A 24,835-nucleotide genomic window follows, 5' to 3' on the forward strand; every position below is an offset into this window, starting at 1 on the left:
TAGCTCCACCCATATTTTTCAAAATGAACTATAGGGCTCACACCATAGGATGATCCAAACCGTCCATTTGATGGGTCACAACGAAAATAGGCTGCACCCAAAAATATCATTTCCATAGGATGATCCTAGCCCTCCGATCTAAAGAGAAACTGCATATTATGGAAACCTCTATAGATCGAAGGGTTTCAATCATCATATGGAAATAATTTTTGGGGCGCAACCTGGCCCATCAAATGGATGGTTTGGATCATCCTTGGGTCATACAGTAACATTAAGGCCCAATTATAGGCCCCCCCCATATTTTCAAAATGAAGTGTGCGGTCCACACCATAGGATGATCCAAGCCCTCCATTTGATAGGCCACAGCGTAAATAGGTTGTGCCCCCAAAATCATTTCCATAGGATGATCGTAACCCTCCGATCTATAGACGTTTCCATAATATGCATTCTCTCTTTAGATCAGAGGGTTAGGATCATCCTATGAAAATGATATTTTAGGGCGCAACCTATTTACATTGGGCCCATCAAATGGGCGGTTTAGATCATCCTATAGTGTGGGCCGTACAGTTCATTTTGAAGGCATTTCGTGTGAGAGAAGCCACACAGGCTCAGATTTAGTCTTTATTCATATAATTCACCTGAGGTGGCTGCTCTCATATGCAACAGCCCATCTGAGAATGTCTTCAGCCATATTTCCTATCAAATCACTAATTTGCAAGGTTCCGCTGAATTTATCTACAATAAGTACAAGGGAACTGATATTCCCCCGCCTAAACGGATAAAATCCCCCCATTTGACGGTTTCTGTGAGAATGGTTCACTACTCGAGGATAAATTCACCCCCTTTAACGTTTTACTTTGCCTTCAAAACGAACAACGTTAAACGGGGGGATTTTATCCTTCAGTGAATCAGTAGGGGGAAGTATCATGTTTTTTAGTGCAGTTTTCCTTTCAAAACTTATCTAGAAAATTCCTCCAATCCAAGCAGGAAAAAACTTGGCAATGCATGTGCAACGTTCACTAGAATCAAGGGAAACAGGGGGTGTGGCAATATCAATTCCATGGTCTGATATTTCTATACCCCTTGTTTGATATTGCCACACCCCCTGTTTTCCCTTGATTTTAGTGCGCGCAAAAGCAGGGCCTAAAGAATCTCTCTCTGAGATTTTGGATTTGGGAAGAAGATGCCACTTTCCAATATCTGATTTCAGAGCAGTTTATACCGTTCTTTTTTATTCGAGAATGACAATACCACGTAGAAGCAGCATGGAAAGGAAGCCTCACTTCTTCAAAGTTCTCTTGGGAGACTTCTCTCACAGTCTGGTATTTCTTTTCTTGATAATACCCATTTTTTTACTTTTTATTTGTATTTTTTTCATTCACCCAGGAAGTTAAAAATGGAAAATAACCCATTATTCTGATCCCCAAATGGTGTTCTGAAACTGTAACTGTTTTTTAAATTTGCAGAGGATTCCACCAGCTTTCATGAAACATATTTCAGAGGAAGTATCTTCTAAAAGAACAGCCATTCTAGAGGGTCCTAGCAATAAGGTTTGGCATGTTGAATTAAGCCAAAAAACCAATGGTACATATCTGCAGGATGGTTGGGAGGAATTTGTCAAAGCCCACTCCTTAAAGGTTTCTGAATTTCTAGTTTTTAGATACGATGGAAATATGAGTTTCAATGTACTAATTTTCGATAAAACTGCGTGTGAGAGGGAAGACATTTTTACGAGCGATAGTTTTCAAGAACCTACTCTCTTCAATGGACCAGAAAAACAAGGTAGGCCGTTGAAGAAGTCTCTGGAATTTTTTTTCCTTGCAATATTAGTTTATCCAATGGTAGGAGAGGGGTGAGGAATGTGCAAGAGGGAGAGAATTGGGAGGGCATAAGGAGAGGGCAAGAAATGACTGAAAAACTCTACTTGCCCTCTGCATACTTTCTTTATTCATTACCTTAAGGCAATCACATGGCCTTTTTTTTTTTTGAATGTCAGACATTTAATGCTTCTGTTAGCTGCTTCCATTTTTAATTTCTACATCTACTATAAGGTTTAGATAACCATTGTTTGTATGAAGCAGGCAAATATAAGCCATCTCCTAAACCAGAGGAGGGGGTTATAAGGATTGAAACAGAGGATCTTGACCTGCCCGCCAGTGTTGCTGAAACAGTTCATTATTTGCGAAGAAGGCAGCATGTGATGTCAGAAGAAAATGGAAAAGACCAGGGAAGAGCCAACTCCTTTACCTCCGATTTTCCATTTTTTACGACAACTATGACTGCATGTCATGTGCACAAGCCACGCACTGTGGTGAGTCTATTTTGCCAATTTCTATGCCATTCACTTCATTAATTTCTCATTCAATCTCCCTCAATCCAATATGTGACATAAGTGTTTTGATAATGTATATACTATGTCGTCTTTCATCATGTAAATATATTTCACCACCTAATACCACATACATATGTGTTAGAGGCTAAATTTTGTGGATTCCCTTAACTTGGAGCTATGCATCTTTGGAGCAAAAAATTTTCCTCTCTTGCTCCTCGTATATCATCCTTGGAGGTTATGCCATCACTAGGTGTGTCATTTCTTCTGTGTCTTCTTCCATTTAAAAACTTTCTCTACCTTACAAGAGTGCTATTGCGCTTGTAAGGTCAATAATAACAAAATGCATATTTTAGTAGGGAGTAAGGGAATGCTGCAATTATGCTTTATGTTTTGGACATTGGTTGTTGTATCCCTTTGACAGACCAAAAAAACGGAGAAGACCTGTTTTGCTCATATTAACTACTCTTTGGTTACATTTTGATTGTATGTCATTTTTAGAACATGTTATGAGATTATTTCAGTATTCATGAAGCTTGTAGGCCTGGTATTGATGATTAGAAGAAGGTTTGGCACCTCGATGTCGGCACTTCGCTACCTCCCCTAAACAAGTTTGGGGCTCTCCAAGGCTTTGAACAGATGAGACCCTTGCTTGGTTTGGACATCCATAATAAGCAGGTCTTCTGCATACGATCTACCAGTTTAATACAACATCTTCAGCAGTCCCATGACTTTAGTCTCAAAATCAAAGAATCATGTAGCAAATTATGGACATGCTGAAATATTCCTTGGCAGATAATGTGCTAGAATGAAAATATGTCCACTCTGGTAAAGTTTTATGATTTTTTCTAAATGTTTTAATCCACCAAGCTCCACATTGCTTGGGCATTTTCCTCGAGAAGAACATAATCCAAATTTAGGGTGCCACATGGCATTTAGGATAAAAAAGGGTGGATGCAATGGGGTCGTGCCTCACGATGCATCTTACTAATGGATTTTGAGATATTGAGACTATTCTCCATTTTGGAAAAAAAAAAAACTTATAAACACCTTGCACACAAGGTTTAGGGGTCATACCTTATGTTAGCAACCCAAATGCAGAAGTTAGGATCTTAGCTTCATGTTACGAGCCTGTTGATGTTGATACCACAGCCAATCCGATGACGATCTTGAACCGATGCTTGCTTTTGTGTACGTCCTTGATCTCGTTGTATGTCATAGAAGTGGCTACTAGAGTCGCTCCCTTGTTCTTCAAGATCACAAGTCCGTGAGCCTACGGATGATGGCTCTAGAGAGATGGCTCTAGAGAGAGAAACTAAGGAGATTGAACCTTTTATTCTCCTATGTAGGGAGTGTAAGTATAGACTGATACCCCACCAGAAATCTAGCAGGTCAGAAGCCCAAGAGTCACATCGATACAGAAATCAAGGAGTCCAAGAGTGACATGGAAGGAGTCCAAGAGTCTCACGCAACTTAGGAGTCCTAGTGAAACACTCATAATTAATATGGATTTATCCCTTTAACTGTTGGGGCCCACCAACCCATGTGGGCGGATCATGGGTTCGGGTTCGGATGACCTGACCACCATATTTTAACATCTCCCACTCGCACACATCGGGCAAGTGACATCTCTTATGAAAAATCTCATATATTTATCTCATACTGGAAATGGAACGTGCGACCTAACGAGAAGGAAAATACAACAATAGGAGTCTTGTGTTAAGTCATCATCTAACTAACCCAGCACATCACTTGGAAACATCTCGTCTATGCCCCAACAATTTGATTACACCAGATTCAACACTCTTAATCCCTGAAAAAATAAGCAGTGATATACCCCAAAATATGTAATGTGCTCATGACTCATATCGGAAATACAATTCCGACATAGTCACCGTGGCTGAGTCACACAACATGGTGTAGTTTCAAACAATATTCCTAAAGCCCCCATGCCAATTCAAATAGGCTCAACAACTTTCCTACACATGCCCCACGAGATCGCATCAATCATGATCCTAAGGTACATGCTAAAGTAGCATCATTGAGTTTCTTCTTCATGACATAGTCTCACGTCAAATAAAGGGAACAAATAGGATCAAAGTATTAGTTATGATCCATGTGGCTCACACAGTGATGAAGTAGGGATTCAGTCATCACTCCCACTATCGTCGTCGCTAAGCACATATAGTATGATATGTATATTATGGCATGATTCCCATGAAAATGCGTATGTCACTTTAATAATAATTAAAAGAACATCATACGAATCTTAGTCTAGTTGCTAAGCAAGTGCCTAACTTGAGTTTGAACACAGTCACTCTCATAGCGCCTGCCTGAAATCTCACATTCGGCTTCTTACATGCTACATAGAGTTGTGGAGATGCTCTATCATCGACCAATGGATGGTCTCATATTAGCTCCAACTAAGGCGACGTATAGCACATAAGCTTGTTAAATTATATTGCTCGCCATTCAGGCGCCAATGATATGTATGTCTCATCTTGTTCACTGTATAAGCGCTAAGGTGAATCACCCGTGTGAGTGGGTCAAATCAAGCTCGGTGACATTTTACTAAAGATGCGTATTCAATCACAAAGAATATACACATTCCATAGAAAATATGAATCTTTATAGAATAAATGCTAATAATGTCAAACAGTGTCCATGAACAAGTATATCAAATCATATTAAGTCTCATACTCCTAACAAGAGAAAGGAACAAATCTCTGGCTATGAGCTTATTCAAGGGATCATCAACCATACTACCATTGAAGATGTGCTTTAGGACCACTTTTCCTTGTGCAACTTTATCTTGAATGAAGTGAAAATGAACATCAATATGCTTAGTCTTCCCATGGTACTTCGGATCCTCAGAATATGCTAGAGCAGTTGTGCTATCACAGCACATCAATACGACCTTGTCAGTATATGCTGTAACATCCAACCGCTGTAAGAACTTCCTCAACCAAACAGCTTCCTAGAATGCTATTGAACATACTACATACTCTGCCTCCATCGTGGATAGGACAATGCAAGTATGCTCCTTAACTAATAGTGATTCAGAGATGATGACTATTAGCATTAAGTAAAAAAACACTTTAAAGAGCCTTCAACAAGATAGATTCACAAAATGTATTCGAGCACTTATCATTTGCATGTTATTTTCCGAAGTTTCTAAGCAAGGAATTTTATATGGAACATACGGACATTTCAACCAGACACCACTTCAATATAGGGGTTGATGACCGTGGAGCCAATTGTGCCTGCTCTTAAGGTAGTCTCGACAAGGTTGGGCTCAATTAAATTGGTCAAGAACAGTAGTTATGGAAACAAGCTTGTCACAGTTTTTTTTCACAATCCGGTAATACTTGAGTTGCTTTGAGATCCATATGACTTGAGTCGTTAATTGAATTACATCATTCCAAAGAAAATTCAATCGAGCACCTTCATAATCCAAACAGTAACTACCAAACAAACCATAAGTTTCACCCGATTTATGCAATTTAGGCTCTTTGAAAGCCAACAACCAAATTGTCTTAAAAACCAAACTAAATCAACTGGTAATTCCCTCAGGACAACAACATGTAATTTCTTGTCTATCTTGTTGTGCCTTTCACATCAGTTCAAAGGAAATTGAAGAGTTCCAATAGCATAGGGTTAGGATTTTACCTATCTTGAAGCCCAATTTAAATTCTGGGGTTTTAGACTGAGTAGGATTAAGACAGAATAGGAGAAGTAAAGGTTTTAGACTGAGTAGGACTAAGACAGAATATATGGAATGCAACTGTAGTAATGTAAGGAGGCGGGACGAGGATGTAGTAAATATGACTGGACAAGAGGTACCTAAGAGGGATATCTTTCGCTATCTTGGTTCAATTATACATATGGAAGGAGAGATTGAAGAGGATGTTAACTATAGAATAAGAGCAGGTTGGTTGAAGTGGAAGCTTGCCTCAGGAGTTCTGTGCGACCGTAAAATCCCTACCAAGTTGAAGGGAAAGTTTTATAAGACAGCTGTGAGGCCAGCCATGCTGTACGGCTCAGAATGTTGGGCCACCAAGAAGCAACATGTGCATAAGATGAGTGTAGCGGAGATGCGAATGATTAGATGGATGTGCGGCCACACAAGGCTAGATAGAATTAAAAATGAAGACATTTGTAAAAAGGTGGGGCCCCAATTGAGGAGAAGATGAGAGAGCACCACTTAAGATGGTTTGGACATATCCAACATAGGCTTTTGGATGCTCTGGTGAGAAGAGGCGACTTGTGCCAAATTGACGGAGTAAAAAGAGGTAGGGGCAGACCGAAGACAACTTGGGTAGAAGCATTGAGGAAAGACTTGATAGCTAGGAACATAACAGAGAACTTGACCTTGGATAGGATAGAATGGAAGAAAATGATCCACGTAGAAGAAACCAACTAGAACCAGGATTAGAGCCCGGTAGATTCCTTTTACCTTCTTCATGGGATTCATTTAGCCGACCCCAACTAGTTTGGGTTAAGGCTTTGTTGAGTTGAGTTGAAGCCCGATTTAAATTCTGGGGGCTGGTTTCACGCATCCACAATACCCAAATTTCGAGTATCAACAAGTATGAGTTGTAATGGAGATGAAATCTGGTTGTTCAACGAACAGCTAGGTAACAAACATAAATGGAGGTATATCTTTCTCTAGGAATTTTGGAATGCAATTGGATAGGGCTGGGCAATGGGATGATCAGCTGAGGTACAATGAAGTTGATCCTTGCAAGCTACAAGGTAGGAGACATGAAGGAAGAAGAAGAGCTTGAATCCCAAGCCCTAAGGTTCTTCTTACCTTAGTCGATTCCAATAGGAAAGGGATTTCTCCCAACTTCGCAAACCCTAAGTCTCAGATCAAATTGATCAAAAGCTCCCACCTAAAGAAGGAGATGGGCTTTATATCAGCCCCACTTACAAAGAGAAAATGGCCTAATCACCCCTATTAAACCAAAAAGGACACAAACAACTGAAATGACAAAACTACCCTACATCATTAGCTAATTAATCCTATGTTAATGAGCTCATGAAGACAGATGTAGAATTTCAAGGGGATGCTCCTGCATCAAACTCCCCTTCTTGAAAGAACACGTCCTCGAGTCCCCCACCGGCCTCGTCATCGTCGAACTCCACCCGGATCAAATATATATATGATCCTTGCGCTATTCAACACTGTAAGTCCATAATGATATTCTATGTTTAGCTTTCTATGTAACATGGAACTTTTCATGCGACCATGGTGGCAGTATGTAACTTGCCGATTAAGGAAATGAAAATGTAACAGACCTAATGAAGATGCAAGCAGAAAACTTCGTAGAACTCATCAAGTGGTGTATGATCTTCTTTGCTAAGTACCACAACGTCTTCATTACCCATTCCATTCAAGTATTGGCTGAAAATACGCTCTAGGACAAAAGTGTCTTGGCTGATTTCTTTCTCCATGTTCTCTTGTTCATCAGAGCCTTCAAATGCATCCCCATTATCAACATAAAAAAGGAGCATTTCCATGTTAACCTTGGCATCCTTATCCCCATCTTCATATTTAAAAATGTATGAGTCTATTTCAACATGAATTCCATCTCAAACTCTTGAAGAGTGCTATGCCCATCATCATTGTTGACCATAGAAGTAACTGGGACATCATGCTCATCATTTGGCTCAAAGTGAACTTGCTGCCAGATGCGGCCTCTTCATCTTTTTCCTCTTTTATATGAGTAAAATCCAACTCTAGCTCATGAATTTCATTACCGTAGTCACTAGAGTCATCAAGCTCAATGCCGATTGTGTCCGACTCCAAAATTATGATTTCTTCTACCTCTTCTTGATGCTCTACTTGAGAGCGACTGCCACGTTCGCTTTTCTCATCAATGTCATCATATTTGGATTCTTTTTCTTGCAAATATGCTGCCTTTTTATAGCCTTGTTTGTACTCATAATGTGCATAGCAAGGAGAAGCAAAAACAACACTAGTGGAAGGCTTAGGAATTACCTTGGGTAGCCGTGGTGGTGGAAGAGGAGGTCGAGCCACTCTTGGCCTTGATTTCAACTTGGGATAATCGCAATAAGGTAGGAATTGGCGTGCAACTTCTTTCTTCAATTTGTCCCAATGTTTAATAGGTGTTTAGCCTCCACGTGTAGGTCCATTGCAGATCTTAGAATGAATAGGAGCTAGGCCTTGCAATTTCCTCTCATAACTAGCCCGCTCCCCTTCTTGAAAATCATATCTACTCAATGGAGGGGACGGTTTGTGTTGGGAAACCCCGTCAAGCTTCCAATTCAAGCCTCAAACCTCTTCTTTCATAGAATGCAAGAGATTCAAGTGGGGTTAACAAATTCTCTTGCTAGATGCCATGTTAAACCAACTCACACACAAGAAAATTGGCCAATACCAAGTCAAAAATCGGAACTGTAGCAAACAATGGTAGCAACACAAAGACAAGCTAAAACCACAGTCCGAGGCAAGCCAAAGAAGTTACAACTCTTTTCTATCCCATTCTGGACCCTGGAGGCTTAAGCTCTGATAATAAATCTGGTTGCCATTGGCTTAAAATTCAGCTACAAGTTTGATGAAATCTCCTTGTAAGAGGTTGTTATCTCAGCTGTTATGAAGTTTAGAATTTTCTGAACTCTGGAGTAATGTTGGCTGAAAATATAAGCAGTGGGTGGGCGACTTTGATGGCGAAAAATCGAGTTCTCCTGGTTGTTTGCAGGGACTTCATCTCAACTAGCTTGTAGGCATGTAAGCTCATGTAAGCTCCTGATTTCTGAAGCCTCTTCGGCGTGAAGAAAAGGGGCGAAATTTGCAAGGAATCTGCTAAATAAACATGGGCAGCTGAGAGTTATCTTCACATGGAGTTGGGTTCTTCTTGTTGCTGAGCTGAGAGTCGAGACCACAAGAGTTAAAATAATTAAAAAAAAATCTGAACCACAGACAAACAGCAATTGTGACGAAGAGGATCGAAGGAAGACTTCAAACAGCAAGTTTTCCTACTGCTATCACAGTGGACAACATACAAAGGAAGAGCTATAGTGTTTGTGGTAGCAAGTGAGGTTGCTGAAATTTAGCACAACAAGGGACTGTTTTCTGCATACTCTTGCAATTAGACAAGGCTTTGTGTAGTCTGGTTCGTTTTCTGTGTAACAAAGGAAGGATGATCTATGGAATGACTTGAGTCACCAATCTGTTGTTGCTATGTACAGCTTCGATTCAACTGAAAGAGATGTTCATCCTAGGATTGAATAAGGTCAGCCCTTTGGTATTTTAATCTTAGGCACAATGACCAACTAGGAATGGCAATAGCAAAGCCCTGACTTAACACCATCGGACTATCCAAAGATGCTGATGCTCTCAAAGTTCCCACTTGCATCCGAGTTCTGTGTCAGATCAAGTGAAATTCTTCAGGCTTTAACTGGTTTAGAAGCTTTTGAAACCTGAGAATTAATAATAGCAGAACATTGGAAGCAAACTTTCAGCCACTTCCATCAAACAAGCAGCCAACAATTAAGAACAATATGTTGCTCTTCAAAGCACTAGAGGAAGGCAGTCCTTGGTAGGTGTTCAATAGTATTTCAAACTTTGCTACTGCTCACACTAATTCCAATCCACATGAAACAACCAGTCATGACAACAATTCAGTCCACATGTGACAACATAAACCACTTGCATGTAGTTTCCAAGGGGACTTCTTCTCAGCTGCACAATAACCGGTCAGTTGATGCACACCAGTCCCAAGTCTGCTTCCCAGGACAACAGAAATGAGGATTTCTGTTTATCCAAGCTCTGATACCATATGACGTAGAGTAAATTGTGGAAGAAAATGCACTAGCTTGCAGGGGTGATTTAATCTCCATAGGGAGCTAAAGATTCATTACCATGGAGGTCTGTTTCTGCTATTACTCTACATTCTTCACCATTGGCATTTCCATCATCTAGCCCCTTTATAGCTCCTTAACTAATACTCTAATAGCGATTCAGAGATGATGACTATTAGGAAGACAAGAAACCACTTCAATATAGGGGCTGATGACCGTGGAAACCAATTGTGCCTGCTCTTAAGGCAGTCTTGACAAGGTTGTGCTCAATTAAATTTGTCAAGAACAGTAGTTATGGAAACAAGCTTGCCACAGTTTTTTTTTTCACAATCCTGTAATACTTGTGAGCTGCTCTGAGATCGTAGCAAACAATTGGAAATCCATATGACTTGGGCCGTTAATTGAATTACATCAAATCAAGAAAATTCAATCGAGCACCTTCATAATCCAAACAGTAACTACCAAACAAACCATAAGTTTCACCCGATCTATGCAATTTAGGTTCTTTGAAAGCCAACAACTAAATTGTCTTAAAAACCAAACTAAATCAACTGGTAATTCCCTCAGGACAGCAACATGTAATTTCTTGTCTATCTTGTTGTGCTTTTCACATCAATTCAAAGGAAATTGAAAAATTCCAGCAGTATAGGGTTAGGATTTTACCTATCTTGAAGCTGATTTGTTACGTGCCTAATTAATTGGTCCCACTTAGGAAGAATAAATTAATTGGTATTTTAGACAATAAGATCAGATCTCACCAGATCTGCTATTTTTAGTAGGTAGGATAGATTAGAATATTAATTTAGATTAGGATTATCTTTATTTAGCAATTTCTATGTTTATCTCCATCTATTTTTATGTTTATGTTTAAGTGCTTTATATTAGCACATGTTACTTTCAATGAAGGAATGAAGAAAATATCTTAGAAATTGTGTCTTTTTGCACAAAGGAGGATTGATCCTTCCCTCGAAGTGGATCAAGAGGCTGATCTTCCCTCCAAGAAGATTAAAACCGCTGCGAACCGATTTAGGTTCGTAACAAGTGGTATCAGAGCAACGCGATCCGTCCATGTGTAGGAACAATTGGAGGAACAATGGATCAGTGGGAGGAGAATATAAGAGAGATCATGGAATTGATGGAAGAGCATTGACAGTTTGCGGAAGGCTTGAATAAAATCAGCATAGCAATCGAGAAGGCTTCTACAATGAAAAGACGAAACAGAAAAAGAGGAGAAAAGAAGAAAAGTGAAAGAAACCGAATAAAAGAAACCTCGAAAAAGCCACAAAAGAAAGGTCGCCGCTGAAGAGTCTACCGCTCCTCACAACATGTCCAACGCCATCGAAAAGATTCTCACCCACAACCATCCGTGACTTAACATCCAAATCATTCAAGAAGAACACAACAAAGGAGCTTTGACGAACAACACTATAAGATCAATTTGAAAAGAGAGCTGCCACAACCTCTGATGACAACATATGAAATATTGACTAGTCGCAAGACAAAGAGAAGAAGAAAAGGAGTGAGAAGGAAAAAGACTTTCGGAAGGTGTTCAAGATCTGATTTTTCACCAAATAGCCGTGCTTAATCTCCAACCTTGAGGGCAAGGTTGATTTCAAGAGGGGTGGAATGATACGTGCCTAATTAATTGGTCCTACTTAGGAAGAATAAATTAGTTGATATTTTAGACAATAAGATCAGATCTCACCACATCTGCTATTTTTAGTAGGTAGGATAGATTAGAATATTAATTTAGATTAGGATTATCTTTATTTAGCAATTTCTTTGTTTTTCTCCATCTATTTCTATGTTTATGTTTAAGTGCTTTATATAAGCACATGTTACTTTCAGTGAAGGGATGAAGAAAATATCTTAGAAATTGTGTCTTTTTGCACAAAGGAGGATTGATCCTTCCCTCGAAGTGGATCAAGCGGCTAATCTTCCCTCCAAGAAGATCAAAACCGTTGCGAACCGATTTAGGTTCGTAACAGGAGCCCTCTTGCCGAGGTAGCATTCCAGAGGCTCAAGGAAGTGATGACATGTGCAGCAGTGCTTGCTCTTCCTGATTTTACAAAAGCTTTTATAGTGGAGTGTGATGCATCGGGTTCAGGAGTGGGGGCCGTTTTGATGCAGGAAAGGCCAATCGCATTATTTAGTCATGCCCTTCAAGGAAAGTATCTCTTGCTTTCAACATATGAAAAAGAGATATTGGCTTTGAATAAAATCACAATCAAGGATAAGTTTCCTATCCCTGTGATTGATGAGCTCTTAGATGAGTTGAATGGTGCACGATTTTTTTCAAAGCTAGATCTACGCTCTGGATATCATCAAGTTAGGGTGCGTTCCGCTGACATTGGTAAGACGGCCTTTAGAACTCATCAAGGCCATTATGAATTTTTGGTGATGCCTTTCGGTCTCACCAACACAGCCTCGACATTTCAAGCTCTCATGAATGAGGTATTTAAAAATCATTTGAGACAATTTATTCTTGTGTTTTTTGATGATATCTTAGTTTATAGCAAATCATGGATGATCATGTCTGACATTTGGAAATTACTTTTTCTATCCTGAAGACTCACCAATTGTTTGTAAAGCTTGAAAAATGTCAGTTTGGTCAAGGGGAAGTTAAGTACCTAGGTCACATCATCTCTCATGCAGGTGTTGCCGTAGACCCTGACAAAATAGCATCTATGGTGGGCTGGCTGAAGCCCCAATCACGTAAAGCCTTGCATGGTTTTCTTGGGTTGACTGGCTATTACCGAAAATTTATCAAGGGTTGACTGGGTTGACTGGCTATTACCCCAATCACCTAAAGTCTTGTGCACAAATTCTGGGGGCTGGTTTCACGCATCCACAATACCCAAATTTCGAGTATCAACAAATATGAGTTGTAATGGAGAGGAAATCTGGTTGTTCAATGAACAGCTAGGTAACAAACATAAATGGAGGTATATCTTTCTCTAGGAATTCTGGAATGCAATTGGATAGGGCTGGGCAATGGGATGCTCAGCTGAGGTACAATGAAGTTGATCCTTGCATGGTACAAGGTAGGAGACATGAAGGAAGGAGAAGAGCTTGAATCCCAAGCCCTAAGGTTCTTCTTACCTTAGTCGTTTCAACAGGAAAGGGATTTCTCCCAACTTAGCAAACCCTAAGTCTCAGAAGGGATTTCTCCCAACTTAGCAAACACTAGGTCTCAGATCAAGTTGATCAAAAGCTCCCACCTAAAGAAGGAGATGGGCTTTATATCAGCCCCACTTACAAAGAGAAAATGTCCTAATCACCCCAATTAAACCAAAAAAGGACACAAACAACTGAAATGACAAAACTACGCTACATCATTAGCTAACTAATCGCACGTTAATGAGCCCATGAAGACCGATGTAGAAATTCTAGGGGATGCTCCTGCATCAATCTCCGATGGATCTTATTAATGGAGTGTTGGGCATGCAATTTCATGATCAAATTTGACTTTTTGAGGTTGGTGATGGGGGGGTTCAAGGAAGTACAAGAGTTATAAACTTATAAATATGACATAGCTGGGACTTTCTTCGTTCCCATCAGTCTGGATGTTTGTCTAGAAAGCTGATAGAGTTCCTCAGTAGATCTAGGCTGCTAGTGGTGAGGTTTATATGGGCTTACCTCTTTTTATGAAAAAATATCAATAAGAAAGTGTTTTTGTGATTTGGGGCTTAAGGTACTACAGATTAGTGCTCGGTGAAGAATATTCTTGTGGTGAAGATCTCAAGGCAGCATGGGCATGGGCATGAGTCCGGATTGTTACATTGGGAAAAGGATTGTTAATATCACATTGTAATTAAGAGTTGGTTTCATTGTAATTTGTAAGAACTGCCATATGATTACTCTCTCTCTTCCATGATTGCATGTGCATGTCTTTTTTCTTTTTATAAGTAACTTTGATGATTGAAGGTCTTTCAGGTGATTGATTTCAAAGTGTCTAAGGGCGCTTGGGTTGTGTTTTGAAATAAAAGGGAAGGGTAGGAAGAGAAGAAAGGAGAGCGAACTCTTGAGATGGGTTGAATATAATACTCTTTCCCCCAAAATGGCCTTCCTTATAATTTATAAGACTTCATCATACAAGTATGTGACTAATGAGTGATTCTTTCATAATCTATGTGTTGGGAATAAACCGGGTAGAACTCACCCCTAAAAGCTAGCTATTAGAGGGAGGGTGCCCATTCCCTTATAACCCATGCACATCCATCTCACTTTACCGATGTGGGACTATTTGCTTTTGCGTGGAACTCCAACAATCTCCCCCTCCACACGGAGCAACATGGACCATCTCGCCCCTCCACGCGGCAGCTACGTGGGAACCACGAGATCTTCTCCGAGGGAATTCCTCCGTCCTCGGAGGCACTCCGGGGTTACCGAGATCTTCTCGGAAGTTACCACGCCCCAGCTCTGATACCATTGTAGGGAACTTAACCGGGTAGAACTCACCCCTAAAATCTAGCTGTTAGAGGGAGGGTGCCCATTCCCTTATAACCCATACACTTCCATCTCACTTTACTGATGTGGGACTATTTGCTTTTGCGTGGAACTCCAAAGAATAATCTCCAAACACGACCGTCACTTGGCTTGAAGTTAGGAGAGGCTCTAAGTGACGAGTTCAGCGAGATCACCGTCGAGAAGGCTTACACAATAAAAAAGAAAAGACGAAACAGAAAAAGAGAGAAAGAAATCAAATTGAAGAAAAAGCAAAAAAGCCACAAAAGGGGTTAACGATTATTAGCGTTCTCGAGTCCAACAACGTCGACGCCAAAAAAATTGTCATGCCTCTCAACCTTTCCAAAGGCATAGAAAAGATCCTCACCTGGAATCATCCGTGAATAAATCTAAAAAAATACATCAAAGAAGCTTTGATGAACGGCATGGTAGGATCAGTTTGCAATTGGAGCGGCCTCAACTCTTGATGATAACAGGCAAAATCGTGACTAATTACAATGAAAAGACATGGTTTCACATAGTTTCACAATGAAAACACATAGTTTCACCCTTACAACGAAAACACACCATATGTACAATGGTACCAAACCAAAATTTCTTTAACTTGCTAACTTGCTAAGAATTTTGGGCTAACGCCTTTGTAATTCTTCCATATTGCTAATCTCAGGTGAACCCTGTTGTTAGTCATGTTATTTTACCTCTACCTCTCTTTGTTTCTATCCTGCCTTACTCATGGTTCAGTCTCCAATGCTGAATCCCACTTGGACAGGCAATTTTAGAATTCGTAAAAAAAAAAAAAAAAGATGGAGAGAGAAAATTAGCATTCCTCCTGTGATAATCAATGCTTTAGTTGGTTCATTTAGATCATGACCGACTTGCATGCTATTGTCTCAATAATTGTTTCCTTCTGATTAACTATTATCGACGCAGTACATACCTGGTCAATTCGCAAGGGCACATCTTCCTAAAGAAAGAGTCAAGATCATCCTCAGAGATCCGAAGGAGAGGACATGGGAAGTGCAAATTAATATTCACAGGGGTAGATACACTATATCTGCTGGGTGGATTGCCTTTGCACGCGGTAACAATCTTGAAGAAGGAGATTCCTGCATATTTGAGCTTGTGGATAAGCTCAAAATGTGTGTGCATATTTTCCGATTTGCCAATGGAGGTAAGGCACGGATCAAATCTCAAGCTATCTGATGGTTCTTGGGATGCTTAAAGTTCTGTTCTTTTGGTCCTCTAGCAGCAGTGTAGCACCATGCATAGATGCTCTGTATAGATGCTGCAGCGTTCGTTCTGTGTATTACTTCAATTTTGAAAGGAGGAAGATGTTTCTCTACCCAGACATGGTATGTAACTAAATACTGATATATAAATGCTCTCTCTCTGTGTGTGTGTGTGTATATATATATATATCTTTAGTTGAGAGAGAATATGCTCTGTATATAGATTGTATATAGATGCCCAGTATATATCTTTTCTTACTTGTAACAGTAAATACTACAAAAAAACTGCATATATTTTGTATGTTATACTAGTTATATTTCCTTTGAGAATTCTTTTGGCTCACTTGGACTGACTTGTGCCTGGCCTGGATAGCACTGTGCATCAATAGCTGGTACTGTGTATATAAGCACTTAGGCCAACTTGTGGATGTTTACAATCAACTAGGATTAAGAGTGACTTGAGGCCACTTTGCAGGCCACCAAAATCGATCCTTATTTGTAAGTAAGATTAGTTTAGTTTAGTTTTATTCGCAGATGAGGCATTAAGGCACATCTTTGGAAGCCACTAAATATATCATTGGGTATTCTCCGAAGTAATTACAGTAAGTAGCTGAAATACTTGAGGAAAGGTAATTTCAAAACTATACTCACCCATTAGGAACATCTTATGATTCAAAATACCGTTTTTCCTTTCCTTTATTTTTTACTCTTTACATTTCACTCATTTTTTATTTCCATTCTCCTCTGCAACTGTTCTTCTCCTCGGCCCGTCAACCTCTTGCTGCTAGGCAGTTTGAAGATCTCATCACACTTGAAGAAGAAAAATGGGAGACGTGGAAGAAGAAGAAGAAGAAGAAGAAGAAGAAAAAGAGAAAGAAAAGCAGCATGAAGTTGAAAAAATTGGGCAAAACCAGCGTAAATTTGAAAATCAGCAAAAAGTGGGTTGAGTTGACAAGAAACAGGTTGAGCTGTCAAAAATTGGGTTGAATAGGTGAAAAATTAGCTTAAATCAAGAGGTCTGGTTCAATCAATAAAAATCAGGTTGTATCATTAAAAAAAAAAAACTAATTTTGATCGATTTAACTCAATATTTTGATGATTCAACTGACTTTTAACTGATTGGACCTGTATTTTTTTATTTTTACTGATTCAACCCGAGTTTTAAGCTGATTTGTACTGATTCAGCCCCTTTTTTTGCTTATTTTTTTGCCAATTTTGGTCTATTCTTCTTCTCCTCCTCCTTCCCAGTTGAATTGGAGGGCAACAGTCCAATGAATATAAACACAAGAAGATAGAAAATATATCAATTGAAGGAGATGAAAACACAGAAAAAAAAAGGAGAGGGAAGGAAACAAGAATGCAGTAGAAGAGGGTAAACCGGCCTTTCAAATAGTTTTCAAACTGCCTTTGTCCAAAATTTAGTAAGTTTTGTAATTACTTAGCAAGATGACCTATGCCATTTCAAAAATTATCATAACCGTTATTTGCAAATTATCATAGGGCCCTTTTGGATACCTCACATTTTGTATTTGGATTTCGAATTGACTTTTGAATACAAATTGAATAGATCCGCCAGCTCATGTAGAGGGAGACAGAGAGGGAAGGGGGTACTTCCTAGTGGAGTGGAGAGGTTGAGGAGCAAGGAGGATGAAGGAAACTGCTATATCTGTGGATTTCCAATTACTTATTTCCACAGTATATTTGGAAATCTGATTTTTTTCATTGTCAGTCACTGATTTGGAAATTCAAGGATTTGATCCGGATCCAAATCACAATGCAAAAAGGGCTGCAAATGTGAGAAATCTAAATTAAAATCTTCTCCGCATCCAAACGGACCCGTAGTTAACTTCAAAATCATTTGAATATAAGAATAGGAGGCCCTTGAAAATGCTTCAATATAAATTGATGAAGAAATCGATGTAGTGTTTTTCCATCCACATATCTCTTCAATCTCTATTGGTTAACCTAATATGCTCTTAGATCAAATCTCTTTTGGTTGTCCGTTCAGGACTATAAAACACATCAACCATCGCTTTAAGTGATTCGTTGATCATGTCATCACCATCAAAAGCTAATGATTCATTATTTGAACTTTTATCAATGATCAAATATTCATCATAAACCAGTGAAGACTCTAACTAATAATAAAATGATTTCAAGTCTAGTATCACCTTTCATTCTTGGTATTTAGCAACTCTACTTTGAAGTAATGGAAGGCACTCCGTAGTCATATTCATGTGCAAACATAGCAGCCAAACTTCTTCAACCCAAGGAAAGAATCTTATTTGATATGATTTAATACCAACTGATGGAGTTGAGAAACAACCACAAAATAATATGGGGAATTTAGAAAGTTTTAAAGAAAGAAGTAAGGCCTCATTTGGAGTGTGGGAAAAACATTTATTGTGGAACTTTTTTTTTCGTAATTTCTTTTGTCATTTACACGATTTAGCGGGTCTTTGTGGCTAAGGAGGTCGAGAGTGGGGCTAGAGTATAACTGAAGAAATTCCAGCATGATATATGGCATAAGAGGGGTAGTTTTGCCATTTAAAGGGGGGAAAAGCCAAAAAATTAGGACCCAAGATTACTAACGTGTGAAGAGCGTATTTGTTCGGACTCCATATCATTGTTCTTGTGGGAAAAAAAATTGAATAGATTATTATTTTTATAACGAGACGAACTCACCTTGTCTTTGGAAATGAATTCTTTCCCAATATTCTTCAATAGATTTTTCATTTCCTAATACCCTGCCTTTTAATTATTTAACTAGCCATCAAAGGCAATTACAAATCCCAAAAAAGCTCTCAATTGTCGATTAAAAAAGAAAAGACAAGTTGAGTTCGTTTCATTATCAAAACATAGTAGGGCGAATATCAATATCCTTTTTCAGTCTAAACTCTAAACTGCCCTTTAGAATTAGTTTTTGTTACGATCGGCCCCACTTGTGCCATCTAGATTCAATTAGATCTGTTGATACAAGTGTGATTATAAAGGGCAGTAATAAATCGACTCCCCCTGTGTCTTTCTCTCTCAAAGAAACAGGGGGAGTCGATTTAAGATATTTGGGAAGGAGAGAGAAAGACACAGGGGGAGTCGATTTAAGATATTTGGGAGTCGATTTATCACTGCCCTTATAAGCATAGTCAAATTTTGTTGAGATTCGCATCTTTTGAAAAAAGACCCTAGGTCATTATCCATGGAGGCCATTTGGATACGCGGATTTTAGAATTTTAGATTTCCTCGGAACCGCGGATGGAAAACGAGAGAAAGAGACCATCGGTGAGAGAGTAGGAGATCTCCCCTGTTTCCAGGTTTTAAAAATCTTAGGATGTGGAAGAGATTTTTAAAACCTGGATTTCTCACTTAAACCCTTCATCTGCAACCTACTTCCCCCACATTTGCAGCCTAATTCCATTGTAAAATCTAGAATTATCTTGTGAAGAAGACACCTTATCTACATCAGGGCCCAACAAATGAATGTTTTACATCACAGAAAAATGTGGGCCCTGCTGTTTTTGGGACCATATAAATTCTCAATAAAATGAAGGTCTCTCTCTATAAAAATTGAACTGCAGTGGTACAAGCTACCATATTTACCATGTGTAATCGTGTAAGAGTGCACTCAGTCATCTCTCTCTCTCTGTCCGAGTTTTCGTGTTTGGGAAGAAGATGCCACATGCCACTTTCCAATATTTGAGTTTTTCTGCCATCCCATCTCCACATGCAAGCATTTGACTGAAAGGATGGCAATATCTGTCTTTTCAGAGCACTCCATACCCTTCTTTTGATACTAGAATGGGGAGGCCACGTCGAAACAGCTTAAGATAGGAAGCATCACTTCTTCAAAGTTCTCTTGGGAGACTTCTCCCACCGTCTGGTATTGTTTTTTTTCTTGATTTCCCAATAACAATCTTAGGTTTTTCTTTCTTTGGATGTGAACTTTCATCAAGAATTGCATTGTATTTACTTTAGAATGGATGAATTTTTACTATGAAATCGATGTTGCATCTGCTTGCTTCAGGGGTTTGTTCTGTCCTCTGTTGTTTCTTCTTGGGTATAACCATTTTTTACTTTTTTAGTTTTCTTCTTTTTCATTTATCCACGAAGTTAAAAGTGCAAAGGGAAATGATAAATGCGCCCCTTTTCATCACTTGGACACACACACCCAGCTGCATTGTACGTGGCAATTAGGTCACTTCCAGGGGCGGAGCCAGGAATTTACACTCGGGGGGCCGAACTAATTTACACTTTGCCAACACTGGTCATTGGGGGCCTTGGCCATCACTTGAAATTTACACTTGAATTTCTGCACATTGCGGAGCCAGGAATTTGCTCCGGGGGCGGGGGCCAAAAAATTTGAGGGTTGTTCTGGTGTAAGTTCACTAAATCATATAAAAGGTGCATGTTTTGCTTCATTTTCTCACAATTTCAATGTTCTTGTTTATGGACATTTTACATTTTTCAAAAGCGCACTTCTATCGCCTACGTATTGGACCCTTGTCATCAAACAACAATTGATAAAGTAACAATGATGAGACAATAATTGATAAAGAAACAAAGATGACTTGGACATCCCAGTGGCTTAGTCCTAGCTTGATATTTAATGAATAGTATCCATTCTATTGATTACTGGAAGTATTCACGTTCACAAATAGAAATATTACTGATTCTCTAGAGTCCATGTGTAGGACACAAGTCACTGGTCATTAGTAATTGGGACTCATATATTCACAACCGGTTCTCAGCACAAAACAAACTATCACTTACCCAATGGCACAAAGAAAAGGCACTACTCGTTTTGTATTTTGAGAACCGAATGAATCACAAACCAAATCGGTTGGGAATTCCAATCGGTTCTCAAAATCACAAAGGACTTCTACTTCAGATAGGTTTTCAAGACTCAAAATAAACAAGGATGAAAGAGACAGAGAGAAAGTGAGAGAGCATGCCTAGAATGAAAGAAATCACCCAGGAAAACTTCCATGAAAGTGGGCGATCGAGGTTGAGAGAGGAGGAGGAACACATAGAGATACAGATGGAGATGGAGAGAGATGAATACCGGGAGACCTAAACCGTGAAAATAGAAAATTTTGGAACATGAACCCTAAAAAATAGCATCGTGTCCTGCTTTGAAATGCAAGATTTTGTTTTGGAAACAGAAGTGTATAGCTATTTAAAGAAAAACCTACATGTCCATGGAGAAAATGAAAGAGGGAAAAGGGCAATTTTGGAAATTTGGCAGCTTAATAAAAGCTTTTCAGTCAAAACAACCTGTTGAGAAAAAAAAATCCGCCGGGCAATCCGATCCGATCGTGCATAAATTTAAAAGAAAAAATTAAAGTAATACATCAAGTCACAAGATGAACATCAAGATTTTAAGTGGTTCGGCCAAGCCTACTCCACGGGCGAGAAACACGATCTTCCACTATGAGAAAAACAAAATACAAGGATTACAATGGCTTAGAATCCAAAACCACAAACCCGCAACCCTTTTCTTGCTTCTCAACCCCAGACTGTGCACATGAATAATCCGAGAAAAAGCCCAAGAGAAACCCAAGGAAGGACTTCAAGAGAAAACCCAAGAGAAAAACACTTTCTTCTTCTCTCTTCCTTTCTCATCCCTTCTCTCATTTTCTTCTCTCTCTTTTCTTCTCCAGAAGGTAGCCGAACACACCTCTTGCCCTCTTGTTTTGCCGCACACTAAGAGAACAACACTTCTCTTTATGTAGCTTAGTCATCCCTTCTCTCCTTTTCTTCTCTCTCTCTTTTCTCTCCAGGAGGTACCCGAACACACCTCTTGCCCTCTTGTTTTGCCGCACACTAAGAGAACAACACTTCTCTTTATGTAGCTTAGTCATCCCTTCTCTCCTTTTCTTCTCTATCTTTTCTCTCCAGGAGGTAGCTGAACACACCTCTTGCCCTCTTGTTTTACCGCGCACTAAGAGAACAACAATTCTCTTTATATAGCTTAGTTTTCCCCAAAAGCTAAAATAATATTTCTATTTTTTCCTTTGCCTTCCCACCCAAGCAACCAACCATGATTGGGAAATAAGGCAACTTTTCCAACAATCTCCACCTTGGGTTATTTCCCAACCACCTGAAGATTTTTCATTGATGTTGCCACCGGTCCGATGTCGCCGCAAACCACCATTAGCCTTCTAAAGTACCAACTACACACGATCGAATCACCCTAGTTCTGACTCCTCCCGATTCGATCATGTAAGCCCAAGGGCTCTAATGTGTTAATCATTCACCTTACCTTCTTATTTTGATGCTAGCAAATCAAATTGATTAGCATTTATGGACTAATGTGTTGCTTTGAAGTGTTGTGTTGTCTACAGGAGTTTCATGTCATAATCGCCATTACACAACTATTCATAACACGGCTTGTGGATTAAGAAGCAAATGAACCAAGAGCTTGCATCTACATTGGAGTCATCCTCATTTGGAGATGATCAAGTCAGGAAGCTCAACATGAAGATCCCACAAGTTCCCTAAGCAAGTTTCAAGAAGGAGCTTGGAGTTGAACATGCTATTGGTGACACCTCATGTACCATGCAACATGCATTGAAGATTGGATGACAAGTCACAAGAGCCAAACAAGGTCAAGAAGTTCACTCACAACCCGAAGAAGTCCAAGAAAGTGTAAAGGAGCCATGACATTCTAAGAAGACTCAAGGTTCTTATTTTTAGAATATATTTGGAGTCCTCTTGATTTTATGTTTAAATGCACTTTCAAAAGGTTTTCAAATGGTTTTTATACTTAACATTTTACATCTTTGAAAACCATCAACACACCCAAAAATGTGTTTGAAAACCTAGGACTTAAGCCCAAAGATCATGGCCCAAAAGCCCCTAAGCTTCAAAGTAAAAATGGAATTTTAACTAGGGTCGGTCGACCGGGGGTCTCTCGGGCGACTGCGACAAGCTTGCTGGAATTCCAGCACTTGCGGAAAATTATCGGGTCAGTTGATCGGGTCAAGCCGGGCGACCGCGGATATGTGTCTGTTTCAATCACAACAATCCGTCATGGGTTTGAGCGGGCGACCGCCGTGGGTCAGTCGACCGAGATAGTTTTTTAGCCAAATTTTTTGAGCAAACAGGTTGACCTCGCCAGACGACCACCATGGGACCGGTCGACCGCGACGGTAAGAAACTTGAAAATATAAAAGGGCGCCTGATAGGGGGGACGACCGTGATGGATCGGTCGACCACCGCGGTCCAGCAAACAAGCCGTTGGAGCATTTTTTGCTTGACTTTTTCAAGCCAGTTATTTACAGTTTTACCCCAAACGGTCATATTTTCAAATACAATATATATATATATATATATAAAACCTATCTCTACAAGCTTTTGAACATTTGAGAAAGATCAAATCTCATTTCTTTGAGCTTAAACTTTTCAAATCAAAAGCAAAAACCTCTTTGAGCTTGTATTTCTACATCTTGTCAAGAGGCACTCCATAGGTGTAGACACCCTATTTTGACCAGACCCTAATAACGTTGGTAGAATAAAAACCCTAGTAGACTGGTGTTTTAGAGTCCCAAATGTACCATATAGTGGTTTAGGATCCCATTTAGGTCCATTTAAAATTTCGTCAAAATTCGTGGACGTTTGCCTAGCAAACGAGCATCGTAGCGTAGTGTAGTCCAATGAGGGTGTGATTTAAACAAAGAGAGTGTGCCTCTATCAATTTCATGTGCAATAATTAAAAGAATTAATGTCATCCCTTCTCTCACCTGGGCCTCCCTGTGGAGAGAAAAGAATAATCATGTTGTAACCAAGTGAGGATGAACAAGAGGGAAGAGGGGTGCAAGTTTGTCATTCCCTATAAAAGGGGGGTGAGTTTATTGTAATAAGTGTGTGCCAATGCTAATTTTCATGTGTGTTATTTGTTAAGAAAGAGAAAAGATTCATTTCTTCCTTCCCAAGTCACAATTAGGCCTTATCTAAGGTTAAAGATGGCTTAGGACTAGGATTAGTTAAGGAGCATCTTAGGAAGTTTCCTTGGAAGCTTCTTAGATGCTTTTTGGGTTTGTAATCTCAGCCCTTGATTTATAAGGGAAATTTGGAGGGCTGAGATTAATAGGGAGAGGAGAAATTGTTGCCCTGTTTTCTACTTGGGCCCCCCTTTGTAGGATAAAAGTTGTCAAAAATTACATTTAGAGTGGATTGTCCCAGGGAGAAAAAGAGGGTAGAAATATGTTTTAAAAATGATGATCCCCTTTCATGCTCAAAGCAGCCCCCTATGGTATAAATGAGTAGTAGCAAATACACTAGAGGAGGGCTGCCCAAGTAAAGAGGAGGGAGGTAAATATATCATTTCCCTTCACAAAAATATCGAATGAGACTTTCAAAGAGAGGGGGTCTCATTTTTTTCGTTAAAAAGATTGGGGAGAGAAAACAGAGAGGGAGATAGAGAGCGAGCAGAGAGAGAGGAGGGGTTAAGGCCATCTTCTTCAGCCAATTTCGTTGCCGCCGGCCTCCCTCATCAGCCACCTCATTCATCTTCATCTTCATCTTCTTTTACCTACCACCATCTTCAACCTAATTCCATATTCTTCCCCACCACTACCTCAATCACCACCTCTTCCATTGCCAGCCGAGCACCACCTCCATCTTTTCTCCTTCAATACCCCATCCCCATCAAATCCACTCCAATACCCATCTCAAATCACCCCTGTTAGAACCCATTTCAATCCTCATTACAAACCTTCTTTCATTTAAACCCTCTCTTCACCATTATCTCCAACCACCATTTCTACCCTAAACCTACTTCAAAACCCACATAGAAACCCACTTCTAAACCCAAGTCAAACTCATCTACATCTAAACCCATTTCCCCCACCATCAACCCTCTCTATTCTCATCTTCTACCTTCATCTCCTCCAAACCCATTAATTCCGGCCGTTCTCTCACCGGAATCCGACAACTCACACAACCCACCATCAGAATTACCATCATCCATCACCTCCTCAGACCT

General features: G+C 39.6%; 2 protein-coding genes across 2 annotated transcripts in view; both read left to right on the forward strand.

Annotated features, from left to right (window-relative positions):
- Positions 1–1,125: 1,125 nt before the first annotated feature.
- LOC143852902 (B3 domain-containing protein Os01g0723500-like) lies at positions 1,126–16,042 on the forward strand. Its single transcript, XM_077362552.1, has 4 exons — positions 1,126–1,322; positions 1,467–1,782; positions 2,082–2,311; positions 15,554–16,042. Exons 1-4 carry the CDS (start codon positions 1,242–1,244, stop codon positions 15,824–15,826), a joined length of 900 nt encoding a protein of 299 aa, XP_077218667.1. The 5' UTR covers positions 1,126–1,241; the 3' UTR covers positions 15,827–16,042.
- Positions 16,043–19,133: 3,091 nt separating this feature from the next.
- Positions 19,134–24,835, forward strand: part of LOC143852899 (B3 domain-containing protein Os01g0723500-like) — a 112,948-nt gene continuing 107,246 nt past the window's right edge. The window contains exon 1 of the mRNA XM_077362547.1: positions 19,134–19,729. The gene's annotated coding sequence lies outside the window, so the exon portion shown is untranslated. The remainder of the gene's footprint in view (positions 19,730–24,835) is intronic.

The sequence above is a fragment of the Tasmannia lanceolata genome, unplaced genomic scaffold (genome assembly GCF_043159265.1).
Source record: "Tasmannia lanceolata isolate RefF3 unplaced genomic scaffold, GAP_Taslan_0.1 ptg000019l, whole genome shotgun sequence".
Classification (NCBI taxonomy): Eukaryota; Viridiplantae; Streptophyta; class Magnoliopsida; order Canellales; family Winteraceae; genus Tasmannia; species Tasmannia lanceolata.

Bases quoted from the DNA above. Each gene is read 5' to 3' on its own strand.
- LOC143852902 (XM_077362552.1), top strand. From the start codon at position 1,242: ATGACAATACCACGTAGAAGCAGCATGGAAAGGAAGCCTCACTTCTTC. The intron at 1,323-1,466 runs GTATTTCTTTTC...TTAAATTTGCAG, and splicing joins GAGACTTCTCTCACAGTCTG to AGGATTCCACCAGCTTTCAT. The intron at 1,783-2,081 runs GTAGGCCGTTGA...TGTATGAAGCAG, and splicing joins CAATGGACCAGAAAAACAAG to GCAAATATAAGCCATCTCCT.